Below are 17,482 nucleotides of genomic sequence, written 5' to 3' on the forward strand. Positions count from 1 at the left end.
TAATTACATAGCTTCCGAAGATGGCGTCTGTTGCTTGACAATACTGGGTTTCCCGAGCCTGGGCTCTTGAGCCTCAACTCTGGCGTGCTGGAGCCTCTGTCAGCTTTGCAGAAGCGACCTTGCGGGATATAGTGCGTTATGAGCAAGGCATACTATAGTCCACCGGTCAACATCGACCAAGAAATCCCACGAAGGTTCACATGGTTGTGCCTCGGTACTGTGCGTCACTGACGGCCCGGAGGTGCGGGTACTGGTCCTGAAGAGGCACTGTTTGTCGCATTCGAAGGCTGTCGAGCTCCGGGACCTGACTCCGGTGACAGCGAGTGCTACATGCTCTGTAACCAACCTCGGTCTCACGCGTTACACAACACTAGTAGTAGACAAATCCGTCGCCCACTCAGCCATTGTCTTTGCAACTGGACGGGAGGCAGCGAATGTGGAATGACAAGTTGGCAGAGTTGGGATGTAACAAGGCAGCGTCAGCAAGAGGGGCAGGGCTTTCCCTGGTCCATTAAAGCAAGGCGTCAGCAGTCTTGCCAGCCAGAACAGCTTCAGAAAGGATGCGAAACGCACGGTACTCTCGCAGACCAATGCCAATGCCAGCGGCATGCTCAGCTGGACAAAGCTGAATGTGTTTGCAATTCCATGATCCATAAACGAGAGTCGTCGCTCGAACCGAGGACACGACACGAAGAGAGAGCATGTCACGAGATGGGTTTGTTGGCATAACAGAATGCCACGTCAATCTTCTACCTCTGCTCAATGCAAGTACGAGCTGTCCTGTCACCTTCGTCACCGGGGTTGGAGTGGTTACAGCTGCAGGCAGAGCGACCAGCTTGGAAGGCTATGTCATCATGGGCCGCCAATGGAGACTCCCCTGCTGATCACACCAGGTGCACTTCTCTCCAAACAGATGAGACCACCACGTCGTCGTCGACGACGGAGCCGTATCAAGTCACGGTGGAGGTATGTGATGATCATTCCCACTCGCCGTTATCCCGGTTGGACGTCCACTAGCTAGATGAGCTGGCGCCGTCCGCGGCGGGTCGTGTCGAACCTGACGGGCGAGTCAAGGGGCGTGCCGACGGTTTCGCTCCAGTTCCAAGCATTGCATCCTCCTGCAGCTCCAAACGGGGCAACTCTTACACGGGAAGTTTGACCAACCTGTCCTGCCGTTGTTTGTGGTGGCATCCTGCGTCCTTGTGCAACCCAGGACAAGAGACTCTGCAGCCTGCTTCGCGTACAGCCCACTGCTACTGTTTTAGTGGTGACTGGATATGGCTGTAGATTGCAGTCCTGAGAAGGAGCCCACTCGAGGCAGTGGAAGGTCCTGCACCAGCCCACTTTGGCTCACTCCCACCGCTCCTTCGCCCACCTCACCGTCCTGGTCCTGATGCTCTGGCTCTCTCGCCATCCTTTAAAGCGAGGGCATCAGCACCCCTCGTCCTCCCTCCCCTCCTTCATCTTCTATCATACCTTCTCGCTCTCTTCTGTGAAACGCAGCAGCTAGCCAGACAGTTACTCTCGCCACCCATTCCTCACTTTCTATCTTCGTCAAATCTATCCAAACAGGCCACCAAGGACACACTTCTATCCACAGGACCATTTACCAGATTAGCCGGAGAAAAAACCCCCAGGATTGTTCGTGTGCTTTGCTCGAAGTTTCCTTTATTGTCGTTGTACCACTTCCCAAGGATTCACCCAGGATTTGATAACGACCATCCAACGGATCTCTCAGCACTCACTTCAATCTGGAAAAACCACTGTCTTGAGGTACTACACAGTTTTTCTTTCTGCTTTGTTGCCTTTTTCGTCGCTGCCCAACGGCCACAGCCGACAATGGCCTTTTCTGCCCTGTCGGCTGCTCCGGACCGGGTTGGCTTCGGCCCCTCCCACGCCATCACCTGTGGTGTTCGCTCACCAGGTTGATTGGTGTTTTGATGAGTTGATGACCTGTGTCGTCCTTATCAGGGATTGAAATGAAATCAAGTTTACTTGCCACATGGAACTGGAACCTTGTTGCCATTGGATACCATAGATTGAACCAAGGATCTGGACAAATTTATCTCCCTGGAACTTATTCGATCATGGCCACTTTTGCAAGGACCCTTGCCTTTGTTTGAATCCAGTGTTACTTTGCTTAGCCCATGGATACCCACGTCTGCTCGTCTTGATCTACCACTCCGACAACCATAGCTGGAGGCTTTTATCTGGTCACTTATGTCCGTGTCAATCAGCGCACCTTGAGATCTGGCCATATGTTTACCGTGCCGCTCGCCTCTAGGAATGTATGCAACATCAGGAAAGGCTCTCTCTTCTGGATATCCCAGGAATGTTTTGTACCTGCTGGCCTGGTTTCAAAATCGGCGAAAAGTCATCACGGAACACGATGTCCATTTCGAGAAACCACCACTGTTCCGGTCATCTAAATCCTTCACAATTTGGTCTCGGACTTTCCACCAACCTACCGCTTTCCATGCTCGTTTGCACAATCTTTGTGATGATCTACACGATGCCAGGTCCCAAGCAGTTGTCAGGATCTCCTATGCCAATGCTCTATCACTCAGTCGGACCTTGAACAATAACCCCGGCCGGGCTGACCGGACCCGTACGAACAGATCGTCTGGCACCATTTGGATGCTCTACACATGACCTAGCCCGGATTTTCCCGAGGCTTCTCACACGCCATTGTGCTTGGGACTGTTTCATTATGCTGATGCCGCGAGAACAAGTACTAACCTCTATTGTCCCGACAGTACTTCTTGCTCTGGACTACCTTGCTGAAAATGCCCTCGAAATCAAGACACTCTCCATCTACATTGGCCGGTCAATCTCCAAGACTCCAGAGCCGGGTACCCAGGACTATGCCAGTGACATACGCGGATCCCATGGACTACAGTTCCGCTGCCATGACTGAAGGGTTTGCCAACCCTAATTATGCCCTGATTTCAACTTCTTCGGCGTCACGCCGATACCCTGGCTCCACAGGCACTACATACTCTTCCGGATCATATTCGGACGGTGATGACTTTTTGATGACAACGTCTTCGGCCATCAACTGTCCCTCGTTGAGCGCCTCGGACAGTACTTACAATATGCCGCTGATGTCGAGCATGGTCGGCTATGACTCGGACCCGACTTATGAATTCCTGACAGATGAGGTTCTGTCGGGGACCGGTACTTCAAACTTAAACTACCATGGACAAGGACAGACCCAGGACTTATTGCAATCCAGCTATATTGCTACGGACCCAGGCATGTACACGTCAGGGATGATGAATAACTTCTTCTCCGCGGATCTTTCGTGGCAGAACCGGGTGTTGACACCCCCACCAGAGGACTATGTCCGGGATAACTTGCCACATCATTTCTTGTCTGTCCAGGATTACCAGCCGGAGCTGTGCCAGGATGACCAGGACCTTGCTGCTTTTGAGATCAATGCCATCTCGAAGTCTCCGTCGTACAGGTCGGGCTTCCCTCTTCCTCTTCATATCGCTACGCTCCGCTAATCAGAGACCGAGCAGTACTGTGCGTCGAAGCATTGTTCAACCACGACCAATACGGTCCGCTTCGGAACGGAGTGACTTGTCTGGAGAACACGTCACCATGAGTCTTGAAGTCCCGCTTCCCAAAGACGAGGCGGTCGACAAAGTCAAGGCCCGAAGTGACCCCCTTTATGGAGCCAAGGCAGACAGGAATGGATGGTACCATTGTCCCATGTTCAGCCAATCCAAATGCGCCCATAAGCCCACCAAGCAGAGGTGCATCTACAAGTAGGTCGAGCTGAGGCGCCTGGTCATGAATATCCTCTGACGCTTCTACCTATTTTCTCACAGCAAGTACCTGGACTCCCACCTGAGGCCCTACAGGTGCAAGTTTGCCGATCGACCAGAGTGCGAGGATGCCCGGTTTTCTTCCAACGCATGCCTTTTTCGCCATGAGAGAGAGGCCCATGGACTTCACAACCACGGACTGAACCCCTTCCTATGCAAGTTCCCGGATTGTGATCGTGCTCGAGACGGGAATGGCTTTCCTCGTCGATGGAACCAACGTGATCACATGAAGCGAGTGCACGATTACATCGAAGAAGACTCGCCCAGAGATCGGCCCACTGTCCCGGACCCGTCTAAGAGGAGAAAAGGCCCAGCCACTGCGCCGACGTCGACACCTATGAGGAGGACCGGATCCTCAGCCTTGGCCAGAGCCCAGGCGATGGCGGGCGCCACCGTCAACCCCAAGCACTATAGCCCTACTGTCAGCCAGGCTCGATACAACACTCCATACATGTATACTGGCTGAGGAACAGCTAGAAGACCCTGTTATGTCAGGTCATGGAAAAGCTATTGGACGATGTCCAGTCGTCACCCCAGGATTTATTGTTCTCCAGGAAATCCATCAGGCCATTGTGACAATCCCAAGATCTGTCCCAGACTTCTGCTTCTTTGTCATCTTGACCTGGAGAATCAGGACCACAGCCGAAGTGTACACACTGAACAAACCACCAAGAAGGCCATTTCTCTTTTTGTCAACTTGGGCGTCTGCACTTGCAAGTGGGTATTCAAGTGGAGCCAGTCCACCGCTTTGAACCAGAAGAGTTCCTTTATCTACCTAATTCAGGGTGCAACAGAACAAAGATGCCACGGTCCTTCTGCAATAGTATACAGAGGATGCTTCTTGAATCAGGGGCGATCCCAGTCACGCGACAGGTTTCCTTCACAACCGGGTGCCACCCTCCGGGCAAGGGTGCTTGTTTTCCTATTGCTCTTTGTATCCCAGGACAGGCCATCTTTATCTCCGCGAGGCACATCCCAGGATCTGTTGATTTTGATATGCGTAGCGATCCGAAGGACATTCTGGTACATTTATAGAGGTTGTCGTTGTTGGGGAACATAGTCAGAATAAGGGGGAATGTTTTGATAGATCGAGTTTTGATCGCAAGCAATATTGTGCGACTAACGACTGTTGAGTTGGATGTCCGATGGCTATTGAGCCATCTCTGGAGGGGACGGCATTCTATACCCTGAAACAACATTTTGTGGTAGCTGGTGATGCTTCCTTCATCTCACTGATAGAAAGCCAGCTGGCTACTTTGGACCCGTCAAAAGAAGTATATGGAAAGCAAATGTCACCGTGGTCAGGCAGACAAGAGTTCTAAGAGTTGTATCTGGTTCAGACAACAGACGAGGTCCGTCGGGTCGTAGCCTCGAGCATAGCCAGAGGTACCAAGGTCCATGACCGATACCTTAGACAACAGTTATGATGTGCTCTAAGCCTCGATATAAAAGAAGGCTTATAGCTCACAGGGACTGACTGATGATCTGCGTGTCTCCAACATCAAGATCCCCGCAAAACTTAGATAGCGACAATATTCACTAGTAGTACGGGATTAATGACACTCGGACTCTGTAATACTACCCTCGGTTGATCCAGCTTAGGCTCCGCCAGTGTATCGACTACTAGTAGTTCGCCGCGAGTGCGGGAGAGGCAGCCAGCAAGTGCGGGTTTGCCTTGTGAGAGAGAGCGCTGGATGTAGTGGCAGGAAAGATCAGGTGAATATTGATGGTACCTATATTGCGGCAGACGGGATAAAGAAAGACTCCAGGTAATGGGTGAATGAGAACATCTAATGCATGTTTGTATCTGGCTCATGCCTTCTCTGTCCAAGTCCTTGCTTACAAGGAATTGCAGGCTTCATACAACGCACACCTGAATTATCCCCAAAGGAGTGACACGAAGGTGGTAGTATTTTCAGCAATGTGTGAATTTGTACTCAACCCATGGCGCTCAAAGAAGGTGTATAAGCATGGATTCACTGTTTGTTCTGCAGTCAGACGGCTGTCTTGGGCACCAGGTGCCTTTAGCACGGTGTACTAGTGGTGAGCGCTCGACAATAGGTATACATGGAGGGGTTGCTAGAAGCACGCGGGGATCGGCGGCGGGTTCAGGAGGCTGCACTCCAAGGTCTTCCAGCACTGAGGAACGATATTACTGTCAAAACAGTGAGACACTCAATAAACAACTATCTCAGATTCTAGCACTCGATAGGAGAATTGAGAGGCTTTCAAGTTTGGTTCTGAGGGAGGAAACACTTTCCAGTGGTTGTATGGCTAAATATGGCATGGCGTTTTGTCTTCACTGTCCATTCAACGGCCGGCGGCGGGCCAGTGAGTCCTGCCTGCGCCTATGGTGAGACTAACTGAACTGGTAATGTACAGGTCAAGCGGTCGTGTTGCCGACGTCTTGATTCTCGTTCTCGTTCTCGTTCTCATTCCATCCAACTACTACTACTACCCAAAGGACTTGACTGCTCTATACAGGGTTGTCTATCATTGTTCTCTCTGGGATATCTCAGTTTTATCTTCATTCTCTATCTCAGTATCTACTGTATCGAGACTACATATTTGTAATCCGTCCCCCGTCCATCCACCGCGGCCGCCCTTCGATGGCGGGTTAACATGGCAAATCTGCCCGCACGCTCGCCTTCAGACTTGCAACTTACCAACCGACGTGCTTCAGGCACACTTTCCTCCGGTCATTCACCTTCTTCTCCGTCAACATCTTTCCACGGACCAAGGTATTTCTCACTTCACTGCTTCTTGGCCACATAGTTTCCCGCAGACCGCACCCTTTGCTTGGCCTTTCCGCCTGCCTTGCATGTTCACCTCTTTGCACCCCCGCAAACTTACACTCTACCATCTGGCCTGCGTCACTCCTTCATCTATTTTGAACCTGCACCTCTGCCCTGCTACCTTAGCAGATACATCGTCCACGTTTCTGTTGCTGAGAGCCATTGCTCATGTCTCGCAGAGTCACTCGTTCATCCGCGAGGCTCGCCGCAGAGTCTGGCATTCCATCCGCGTCCTCGACCGATCCGACCCAAACCTCAGATCCCCCCGCAGCCTCATCAAGAAAGCGAAAGGCCTCAAGTCGTCGGACTTCTAGCCCCGAACAGCCAGAAGCAACCACCCCTCCGTCCACTCGCCGAGGAAAGAGACAAAAGTTGACCGAGCCGCCACAAGCTCAGTCATCACCTGCACGGCCAGCTCCTAGAACGAGTCGAAGAAAAGGCGCAGGGATCGATCCGGCAATGTCTAATAATGGGTGGGTTACAAGAGATCATGAAGATGCCGGAGCTACAGCTAAAGTCATTAGTTCATCTTCAAATTTCGCAGACCAGTCCACAAAGCAGACATCTTCCAAGCCGAGTTCGAAGCATCCCCCAAGCAGGAGCAACAAGAAGTCACCATCAGGTACGCGTTTCTTCTTGGCTGCTGGCCCAAACTTGCTGACCCCGATGCCAGACGCCTCGCCTCCTGCCCAGACACCGTCCTCCCGCCGTCAGAAGAAGCGTTTGAGTCAAAAGGATCCTGATGTTCTGATGAAAGAAGAGAAAGAAGAAGACGACGAGGACGAGAAATCTGCTAGAGAAGACAGAGACACTCTTCCAACCTCTCATCATTCCAATCCTAGTGATAGCGACGACGGAGACGACCAGAGCGAGATGGACGGCGACGATGACGACGGTCCCGACCCATTTGCCGCAGCCTTGTTCGGGTCCAGCCGTGGTGCGCCTTCGGGACTTTCCAGTACACTCAGAGCATTGAGCGGAATGATGAGCGGCATGTCGTCGAGATTAAGAGACATCTTGAACAACCTCCGACAAGTTGACAATCCTACGATGCAAATGATAGCTCTGGAGGAGTTGTCGAACTTGCTATTGGTGTCTAACGAGGACAATCTCTCCGGACAATTTTCTCCTGACCCTTATGTCAAGGAACTCGTGGCTCTCATGCAACCGAATCCTATCACTGGCGAGGAGAATCCAGAAATCATGCTCCTGGCTTGCCGTTGCATTGCCAATCTTATGGAAGCTCTGCGGGGTTCGGTTGCCAACGTCGTCTATGGTGGCGCCGTCCCGGTCCTGTGCCAGAAGTTACTTGATATCCAGTACATCGACGTTGCCGAGCAGGCCTTGAGCACATTATCGAAGATTTCAATCGACTTTCCAGCAGCGATCGTTCGGGAGGGCGGCTTAACTGCCTGTCTACAATTCCTTGACTTTTTCGCCACGAGCACACAGCGAACCGCTGTTACCACTGCTGCAAACTGTTGCCGTAACATCCCGCACGATTCGTTCCCGGTCATCAGGGACGTCATGCCAATCCTCTTGAATGTTTTGTCAAGCCACGATCAGAAGGTGGTCGAGCAAGGCTGTCTCTGCGTAACTCGAGTCATCAACAGTTTCAAGCACAGTCCGGACAAGCTGGAGCAGCTGGTTGACGTGCCACTCTTAAAAGCGATCTTGGGACTGCTCCTGCCAGGCACTACAAACCTCATCGGAGCAAACATTCATACAGAATTTCTACGTGTACTTGCGATTGTCGCGCGAGCGAGCCCGAGGCTGTCCGTGGAGTTATTGAAAATGGACGTGGTGGACACTCTGTACCAAATCCTGACCGGCGTCTCCCCCCCATCCGAGACCGCTGATGCTGCTTCCAAGATCGACAGTGTGGTCATCATGCAGGCCCTCATCCATAGGCCTCGCGAACAAGTCTACGAAACCCTGAACGTCATTTGCGAACTCCTTCCTCGCCCCAAGCTCGCTAGCGATCTGGATACCGAAATCTACAACAATCTGGGCGACAGTCTCTCCCACGACGAAGCTTCATCCACGAATGCATCAAAAATCGAGATGCGACGAAAGTTGCTGGGCGATTGCCAGGAAGAGACACGCCGATTTGCTATGATCCTCCTACCAACGCTGACGGACGCCTACTCTAGTACAGTGAATCTGAGTGTACGACAAAAGGTCCTCATTGCCCAACTCAAAATCCTTTCCAACCTTGAGACCTCAGTCATTGAGGAGGCCCTTCGGCCTGTACCCTACGCTTCCTTCCTTGCGTCCATACTGTCTCAGGAGGATCATCCGAGTTTAGTTATGTTCGCTCTTCAGGCATCCGAATTACTTTTCGAGAGACTGGAAGACATCTACCAGTACCAATTCCACCGTGAAGGAGTCATTGGTGAGATTAAGAAGCTCGCCGACAGACCCTTGCATCAAGGTGACAAGTCTCTCAGTCCCGCTGCGAGTGAACGCATCAGCGGCGTGGAAAGCTCTACCGAAGGTAATGGCGAAGTCGCAAAAGCCGACAGCGTCGCTGGTCTACATTCTCAGGACCAGCCTACCCACGATGGTGAGGACAAGGAGGGTCAGGAGGAGGACGAAGACGACGAGGACAACGGCGATCAAGACCCTGAAGATGAAGACAACGATGACGGCGACGAGGACGGCGACGAGGACGATGATGCTGCCAGACATGACCATGACATGGACGACTCTCAAAGCTCTGAATCATCCGACGACGACGAAATGCCATCCTCACTCGCAGTTGCGGGAATCTCAGACTTGGTTGTAGTGCGTGCAATGAGATTCCTGGAGAAGTACGACACAACGAAAGGCAAGGAATTGAAACAGAAGGCATCGGAAATCCGCAATGATCTTCACAAGCTTGCCAACGACATCGAAACATTTTACAGCCAGCCGAGGCAGATGGAAAGCAGCAATCAGCTGTTCACTCGACTCGCCAGTTACTTCGACGGAGACGCCTTAGAGAGCATAACAAGTTCAGAGTTGTTGGATTCGGGAATCATCCGGGTCCTAGTGCAGGTGCTGTCTGAAGACCTCTCCACCGCACACAGTACTGCCAGGGCGCACTTCGTGTCAGCATTCATGGAATCAACCAACCAGAACAATGTTAGGACAGCTCCAGCATCGTCCGCAATCACGCCCTTCAGCGCCCTCATCCAGAAACTCCAGGACCTGCTTAGCCGTGCCGAACATTTCGAGGTTCTGACAGTGAACAACAACGCTTCCGAGAATAGTCGAAGCAGCTCGACTTCCATGCTTTCGCGCCAGCTACGCTTGAGGCTCTCAGCGGATGCTGACAGTGACATACCACTGACATATCGAGAAATGATAGTTTCCATCCATGCGATTGCTACATTCAAGGCATTGGACGATTACCTTCGGCCTCGTTTCAGTGCTTCTGAACGTCCAGCCTCGGCTCAACGTCGTCGCGACATGCTGCAGCAGCTAGCAAACGCTCGGCTTGCCCAGCTTTCAGGCGCCGCAGAGTCAGGCCTCTTCTCCCCGTTTGGGCACGAAATTGGCTCTCCAGCTACTCCGGCAAGCGCTGATCCTCCATCTGCAATGCGACTGTCCTCTCGTATCAAGCAACGATCCGAGGAGAGAGAACCAACTGGAGAGAAGAAATCTATGGAAAATTCTGAACGAAAGCGGCCAATTCGACGCAACCAGACATCCACGTCAGATTTGCCACCTGCATCGGCTCCTGAACCTAGCACTGAGGCCGAAGGCAACAATCTCGAATGCGTGGATGAGAGGGTACTCAAAGATGACGATCCTGCTGATGGTGAAGCTGAAGGCGCTCTGGAAGCTTTCGTGGAAGGACTTGAAGATGATGTTTCCGACGATAACGGGCCTGACCCTGGTGCAGTCAATATGGAGATCGGATCCTCTGGGAAAGTGACAGCTCGTCAAGAGGATGGGACAAGAGTCTTCACGCCGCAACCAGGTACGCCAGTCGCTGGTAGCACTCGCCCGCCGTCCTCAGGCCAATCTCCTGGACCAACCCCTAACACTGGAGCTGGGCGCCCATCGTATGCCGCGGCACTGGCAAGCACACCACAGGATTGGCATATTGAATTCAGCATTGATGGGAAGGTCATCCCTAACAATACTACTATCTACCGAGCAATCCACCACAATCGAGATCAACCCCATGATCAACTTAGTCGGAGCATCTGGTCAGGAATTCACACTGTCAAGTTTCGAAAGGTCCGCGGTCCCCCGCCTGATCTGACAAGTTTACCGGCATGGGGTGAATCGCCAATGCGAGGCTCTGGTGATGGGCTACCAGCTTCGCTTGACGGTCATCCGGTCACATCATCGATCCTATCTCTGCTTCGCATCCTTCACGAGCTCAACGCAAATCTGGATGAGATTCAAGACATCGTTGGCCTGGCGAGCCCTAAGCTATACCAAGAGTCCCTTGCCTCCTTCATCAACACAAAGTTGACCGCCAAGATGAATCGTCAACTGGAAGAGCCTCTGATAGTTGCCAGTAACTGCTTGCCAGCGTGGAGCGAAGATCTTGCCCGATCATTCCCATTCCTGTTTCCGTTTGAAACCCGGCACCTCTTCTTGCAGTCCACGTCATTTGGCTACTCTCGATCTATGATCCGTTGGCAGAATAATCAGTCCGAGAATGATGACCGGCGTGATCGCCGGAGAGACGAGCGACCATTGCTAGGACGCCCGCAACGTCAGAAAGTCCGCATTTCTCGACATCGCATCCTTGAGTCCGCCATGAAGGTGATGGACATGTACGGCGCTTCGCCAAGCGTTCTAGAAGTCGAATACTTTGAGGAAGTCGGGACAGGCTTGGGTCCTACTCTCGAATTCTACTCGTCGGTGTCGAAGGAGTTTTCGAAGAAGAAGCTGAAAATGTGGCGAGAGAATGACTCTGGCCACCAGGATCAATTTGCGTTCGGAAAGAACGGGCTATTCCCGGCGCCGATGAGCGAGGCTGACACTCATGGAGAGCCCGGTAAAAAGCTATTGCTGCTTTTCAAGACCCTCGGAAAATTTGTCGCTCGGTCCATGCTCGATTCTCGCATTATCGACATCTCCTTCAGTCCGACCTTTTTCAAGATAGGAGGGATATCAAATACCATGCCATCGATAGGTTTATTACGAACGGTGGACCGCGACTTGGCGAACTCTCTGGCCCAACTACAGCAATTTGTCAAAGCGAAGACCAACATTGAACTTGACTCTTCGCTGACCAAGGCTGAGAGAGCGAATGCAATTGATAATATCACGATCCATGATGCACGAGTGGAGGATCTCATGCTGGATTTCACCCTTCCCGGCTATCCTGGAATCGAGCTGATTGAAAATGGCTCCAACGTCGCCGTCACCATCGACAATGTCCAGAATTATATTGATCGCGTACTAGATTTGAGTTTGGGAAGTGGGGTTCGTCCTCAGATTGAGGCGTTCCAGACAGGCTTTTCTCAAGTGTTCTCCTATGCCAGTTTGAGAGCTTTCACGCCAGACGAACTGGTCATGTTATTCGGTCGCGTTGATGAAGACTGGTCTATGGAGACATTGATGGACTCGGTCAAGGCAGATCACGGCTACAACATGGACAGCAAGACCGTCAAAAACTTGTTGCAGACAATGTCGGAACTGACCCCTGCTCAACGGCGGGACTTCCTGCAATTTGTCACGGGCAGTCCCAAGCTCCCAATTGGGGGATTCAAGAGTCTGACGCCGATGTTCACCGTGGTCTGCAAACCCAGTGAACCTCCTTACGCATCCGATGACTACCTGCCGAGTGTCATGACTTGTGTCAACTACCTCAAGCTTCCCGATTACTCTTCGCAGGAAGTGCTCAAGGCCCGCCTGTTTGTTGCAATCAGGGAAGGACAAGGGGCATTCCACTTGTCTTAGGCATGGCTTGTCTCTCATGTAAGTAGCCAAGTATGCGAGCAGATCGAGAAGCTGGTTGAGGAGGTTGTGGATGGAGATGGACAGTGCTGTTGTTTTCGTCCTCGTGGGCGCGCAACAGTGGGGGGTTTTAGGCTGTGAATCCTGCAGTACCAGAGTGACAGAAGAATCGCAACTTTGTGAGGCAGTCGGACTGCTGATGAACTGCCTAACGAACCGTTCAACGGCCCACAACGAAATACCATGGGAGCAGCATAGAGTGGACACAGGCGACCAGGGAAAGGCGTTTGCATGGCATTCGGACAAGGACGAGTGGTTATGCGTTCGATTATGAATGCAAATGGTATGGTTTCATCCGTTCAAGCTGCGAAATACGGCAACGCGGCTGAAGTGGGAGGCAAACTGACTCTCGCGAGGGGAAGATAGTAATTCAGGGCAAATGGTCACAGAATCCGTGATGAAAAAAGCTTGTAGCGAGTGAAAAGGGAGACTGGAAGTCGGAGACATAATTTCTTCCTTTCACTAGAGTCGAGACTACATAGTTTCCAATGACATTGACCACGATAACCCATGAGTATCCCGACAGATCCGTACGTGCTGTAGGTTGGACATGTATCTACCCGATCAGGGGGCCAATGTTGCATCATCATACCTCCGTGCTTTCAGCATCGTATTAGTTATATTATCTAATGTTGATATAGTACACCTTTAAAAAAATAGAAGGTAACACCCGGAATCTATCCCACCTAGGCATGTAGTCTAGTCAGGTAGTGTGTCCTATATGGTCTTCTATTCATGTCGTCCGCGCCCGCGCAGGTTCGGCACCGGCCCCAACAGGACTATGCTCATGACGGTGCGACTTTCGAAACAGCAACCTCCGGGAATCTTTCGACGTCGGTTCCGACGAAAGTAATTCCTTTTCAAAGGTGGCCCAGAGGCGGAGGGCCTGGTTGCGAACCTCGTCGTACTGCGGTGTAGATTGCAGATAGGGACGAGGCGACCTCGCACCATTCAGGGTAGGAGTTTTGTACTCTTCGACTTCGCGCTGACCTTGGGCGATGCGAGCGCGTCGAATCCAGCGATTTGTCTTTTCTGTATCTCGCACACGTCGTCGCAGGCTGTGATGCACGCCCTTGAAGGTGAACGCGCCCAGTCCGAGGACGCCGGAGATGGGTTTCAAGACCAACCCGCCGAGACCCTTGGCCACGCCCTTGGGCAGGCCGACCATGCCTTCGTCATGGACCTCGAGGCAGGGAAGGCGGACGAGGCCCGTGACTCCGTCGTAGAAGCCCAGCCAGAACTCCAGCCCCGCGGCCTTGACACCGGATCGGAACCCGGTGATTCGTGCAGGGGACGTCCGGACGGTCTTGTCGCCATATAAACGAGGCGCGTTGTGGAACCCCAGCGCCAGGGCATTCCACAGCTGGATGGGTAACATGGCGATCACGCGGCTCGAGTGGCCGATCCCTCGTCCGACGTCTTTCAGTATCACCACTACCGCGGGACCATGTGTGGAAAGATCGCTCGTCGTTCGATTGATCGGCCCGCTGCCCGCCGAGTCATCGTCATTGGGGACTGATGAATTGAGAGATAGCATGGCCGGTTCGGCTTCTCCCTCAAGGTTTAGCCCGCGTTGCGCCCGAGCGCGTTCCCGCCTTTGCGATTCCACACTGGTGCCTCGAACGGCGTGGGCAATGCGGCCGGGTAAGACGAGCGCATCCGCCGCCGACTTGTCGCGGTGCTTTCGTCGGTGTCTCTCATAATGTTTGAAGTCTTTCTTGGCCGCATCGTGCATCGAGGCCAGCTCGTGGAATGCTTCTTGAAACGCTTGAAGCAACACTCCGCCAGCTCCCGTGATGGGCTCGCCGGGTCCTTGGAAATCCGACCACTCTCGAAACTTGTTCAATTCCAACTCCGACCAGTGTAGATCTTTGTTCCCCACCAGCAAATCCGCCGCGAGCGCCGACAATTGAACAGTGTTTCCGCTCGTCTTCCACACCCCTACTCGCTCGGGGAAGATGCGGCAGCGCATTGCATCGAGATTCAATGCGCGATGGAACGAGTCTACGGCATTTTCCGCCCCGTCGCCGTCTTTCTGAATGCATTTGGCGATCTCTTGTGCCTTGGCTTTGGTTTCCGGCTCCAGACATTGACGAATGCCTTCGGCGAAAATGTCACTGTTGAGCTTCTTCCAGGGAAGCGCTATTCTGGCTCCGGCTCCGGCTTTGACGACCATGGCGCTCCAGAAGGGTTGGTCGCCAAAGAAAGGAATGATCATGGTCGGCTTTCCGAACTTGAGGCCGGCTGCTGTGGTGCCTGCTCCGCCATGATGAACCACCGCGTCCACCTTGGGGAACAGCCAGTCGTGAGGAACATTGTCAACCATGAAAACGCCGTCTGGTTTCTCCATGCCATCCCCCATACCTCCCCAACCACGGCTGATTACGGCACGAACTCCTGCCTTTTCCACGGCCTCGAAAATCGTCCTTGTAAACGCCACGGGATCGTCGATACCGGAAATCGACCCGAACCCGATGTACACGATGGGGCGATCATCGCTTCTCTCCAAGAACTTGGACAAATCTTCAGGAGGCTTGAAGGAGGATGCCAGATCGAGGAATACGTATCCCGCGATATCAACTTCTGGACCCCAGTCCCGAGGTTTGGGCACAAGGCCTGGTGACCAAAGATATGTCATTGGAACTCTAAGACGCGAGAGCTGACCGGGAGCCCACAGTGTTGACACCGGTTCTAACCCCAGGGTATGGACGCGGAAGCGGTTGATGAGGTCACCCAAGCCCTGCCAGGTCACCAAATCGACCAAAGGATAACTGATCAAGTTGCTGTAGCTTTCATCAACATTGGTTCTTTTAATATTGGCCAGAGGATGAGGGAAAGCCTGTGTCGGAGTATAGGGGAAGGTGAAGACCAAGTGCAGAGGGATGCTCAGTCTTTCTGCGCAGTGATAGTGAGCGAATGAGGGCGGATTGGCGATGATGGCATCGGCAACGAACGGAGGTTTGCTTCCCATCATTTTCAAGTTGGCAGCATCCGTTTCATCGTCCGTCGCGTTGATGCAGGCCCGCCAGAACCCCTGGAACATCTGGTACATCGACTCGCGTCTTCGCCCCACCTCTCCGGTTTTCAGTGTCTCCAGGGAAGGCACAAGCCCAGGATTCTTCACCATGAAAGACATGAGCTCCGAAGGATCCCCTCCGACGGAGAAAAAATCGAGACCGATTTCTTCTTCGACAAACTTCCTGAAGGTAGGATGGGTGGCAATGCGGACGCGGTGGTGGTATTTGTCCTGGAGAATCTTCCCAATTTTCAGAAATGGCTGGATGTCCCCACGGCTCCCAATCACCATGATGACGATGTTCATCCGTGGGATCACCAAATGTGGCTTGGCCTCGAGAAAGTCGGCTTTGGCCTTCTCTGCGGCGCGCTCTTCCTGGGCATGGTGTGCCTCCGTACCAAGATGGTGCTCAAGGGTCGCTCCAAGAGCCTTTGCCAGATATCCAGTATCGGCGGTTTCATTGACGGAGATATTCAGCCTGCCATCGCCTGCCAATCCGGCGCGTGACTGGAAGAACTCGTTCCCAACATGAAGTTGCGGCCGTTTCGCGCGATTGAGGTGAGATTTAGACAAGAGGTGACGGTCGGGCTGGGTCCACGACCTTCGTAGTTTTGGGTGGCGTTCCTCTTCGGACGAAGACCAGCCGTCGGATTCACTGTGTGATGTAGACTCTCTGCGGTAGCCAGGAGGATTCAGTGTGGACTGACGCCGTGTCGCAGGAGCAGGCAGCCTTCTTGCAACTGGCCGAGCTATTTCGGTGTCGAACTTGCGCTCGGCTAGAGTGGGCCGCTGAACTGTTCCATTCTCTGCTGATCGCCTGTCTGGCATCGGCGAGTCGGTCTGGTTGGCAAGGATTGGGTCATCCCACAATGTTGCATCTGATTCGATTCTTGATGCTTGCTCTGCCGAATCCCTCTGCGGGAAGGCCGTGGAGGTATCTGGGGCTGCGACTATAGGACCGGGCTGTCCTTCGACGGGGGCCGACGCCGCCTGCGTGAGAGTATTCGCCATTTCCGGTCGGATTCGCCGTTTTCGAGGGCGTTCTCGACTTTCAGGGAGTGTATGTTTGAATCATGCTAGCATGCAGGAATTGGAGCAACAGGAGCACTGGGCGCAGGAAGACTGTGGTAGGATCGCTGTGGCAGGATCGCAATGGCGGAGGATCGAGAAGGCTTTGGGTTCAAGCGCGTATGGTCAGGAGTATTGGCTTGGTTGCGATGAGCGAGCGACCGGAGGGCTTCTAGGATCGCGGACGAGAAGAGAAAGTGAGTACTCGTCCGTTCAACAGCATGCTAGGGTTAGAGTTGAGTTGAGACTGAAGAAAGGCCGTGTAGCATGTGGTGTAGACTGGTCGCTACCCAGGTACGTAACACAGTAGAAGTGGTAGACCTGCTGTGCTGTTTCGGTACACACACACAGTACAAACAAGATGGCGCCCGGGTCACAAGGATGGCCCTGGATTTTTCTCACGCGTTGCGTCATAATATTAGTTTGAGGTCAGGGTCACTGCTCTCTCACGAGTCTAGACACCTCTGTGACCTAAGGAAACCCCTAGCCTCCTCCTTAGCCTCCCGGGCGAGCCGCTGCCGGCACTTTTGGCTCCTAGGCTCCTTATAGGCCTTGGGTCTACTACCTAAGCCTTGTGTCATGCAGTGGCGGTATCCATTTATTCAAGTTACTATTATTTCCCATACGCATCCGACAGCCTGATGGACGTTGAGAACCGTTTTGGTTCCACTCACTTCTAACCACCAACCTCGTCCCTTTGCCAGGTCTAATGAGTCTGTCGCCACAGGTGTCCTACTCTTCAAGAATTTCCCCTCTCCTCATCGTCCTTCCCAGCAGCAACCAGCCGATGAACCGATCATATC

At 52.9% G+C, this 17,482-nt stretch overlaps 4 protein-coding genes across 4 annotated transcripts; 3 read left to right on the forward strand and 1 right to left on the reverse strand.

Annotated features, from left to right (window-relative positions):
• Nucleotides 1–2,864: 2,864 nt before the first annotated feature.
• On the forward strand, nt 2,865–3,509 carry A1O1_03963 (uncharacterized protein; the record flags this gene model as incomplete). Its single annotated transcript, XM_007724862.1, has 1 exon — nt 2,865–3,509. One exon carries the CDS (start codon nt 2,865–2,867, stop codon nt 3,507–3,509), a length of 645 nt encoding a protein of 214 aa, XP_007723052.1.
• Nucleotides 3,510–3,606: 97 nt separating this feature from the next.
• On the forward strand, nt 3,607–4,299 carry A1O1_03964 (uncharacterized protein; the record flags this gene model as incomplete). Its single annotated transcript, XM_007724863.1, has 2 exons — nt 3,607–3,773; nt 3,837–4,299. 2 exons carry the CDS (start codon nt 3,607–3,609, stop codon nt 4,297–4,299), a joined length of 630 nt encoding a protein of 209 aa, XP_007723053.1.
• A 2,497-nt stretch (nt 4,300–6,796) lies between these two features.
• A1O1_03965 (E3 ubiquitin-protein ligase TRIP12) lies at nt 6,797–12,538 on the forward strand (the record flags this gene model as incomplete). Its single annotated transcript, XM_007724864.1, has 2 exons — nt 6,797–7,250; nt 7,302–12,538. 2 exons carry the CDS (start codon nt 6,797–6,799, stop codon nt 12,536–12,538), a joined length of 5,691 nt encoding a protein of 1,896 aa, XP_007723054.1.
• Nucleotides 12,539–13,328: 790 nt separating this feature from the next.
• On the reverse strand, nt 13,329–16,622 carry A1O1_03966 (uncharacterized protein; the record flags this gene model as incomplete). The annotated part of the gene is made up of 1 exon (XM_007724865.1): nt 13,329–16,622. The coding sequence occupies one exon, from the start codon at nt 16,620–16,622 to the stop codon at nt 13,329–13,331; it is 3,294 nt and encodes a 1,097-aa protein (XP_007723055.1).
• Nucleotides 16,623–17,482: the final 860 nt, after the last annotated feature.

The sequence above is a fragment of the Capronia coronata genome, assembly GCF_000585585.1.
Source record: "Capronia coronata CBS 617.96 chromosome Unknown acBCG-supercont1.3, whole genome shotgun sequence".
Taxonomy (NCBI): Eukaryota; Fungi; Ascomycota; class Eurotiomycetes; order Chaetothyriales; family Herpotrichiellaceae; genus Capronia; species Capronia coronata.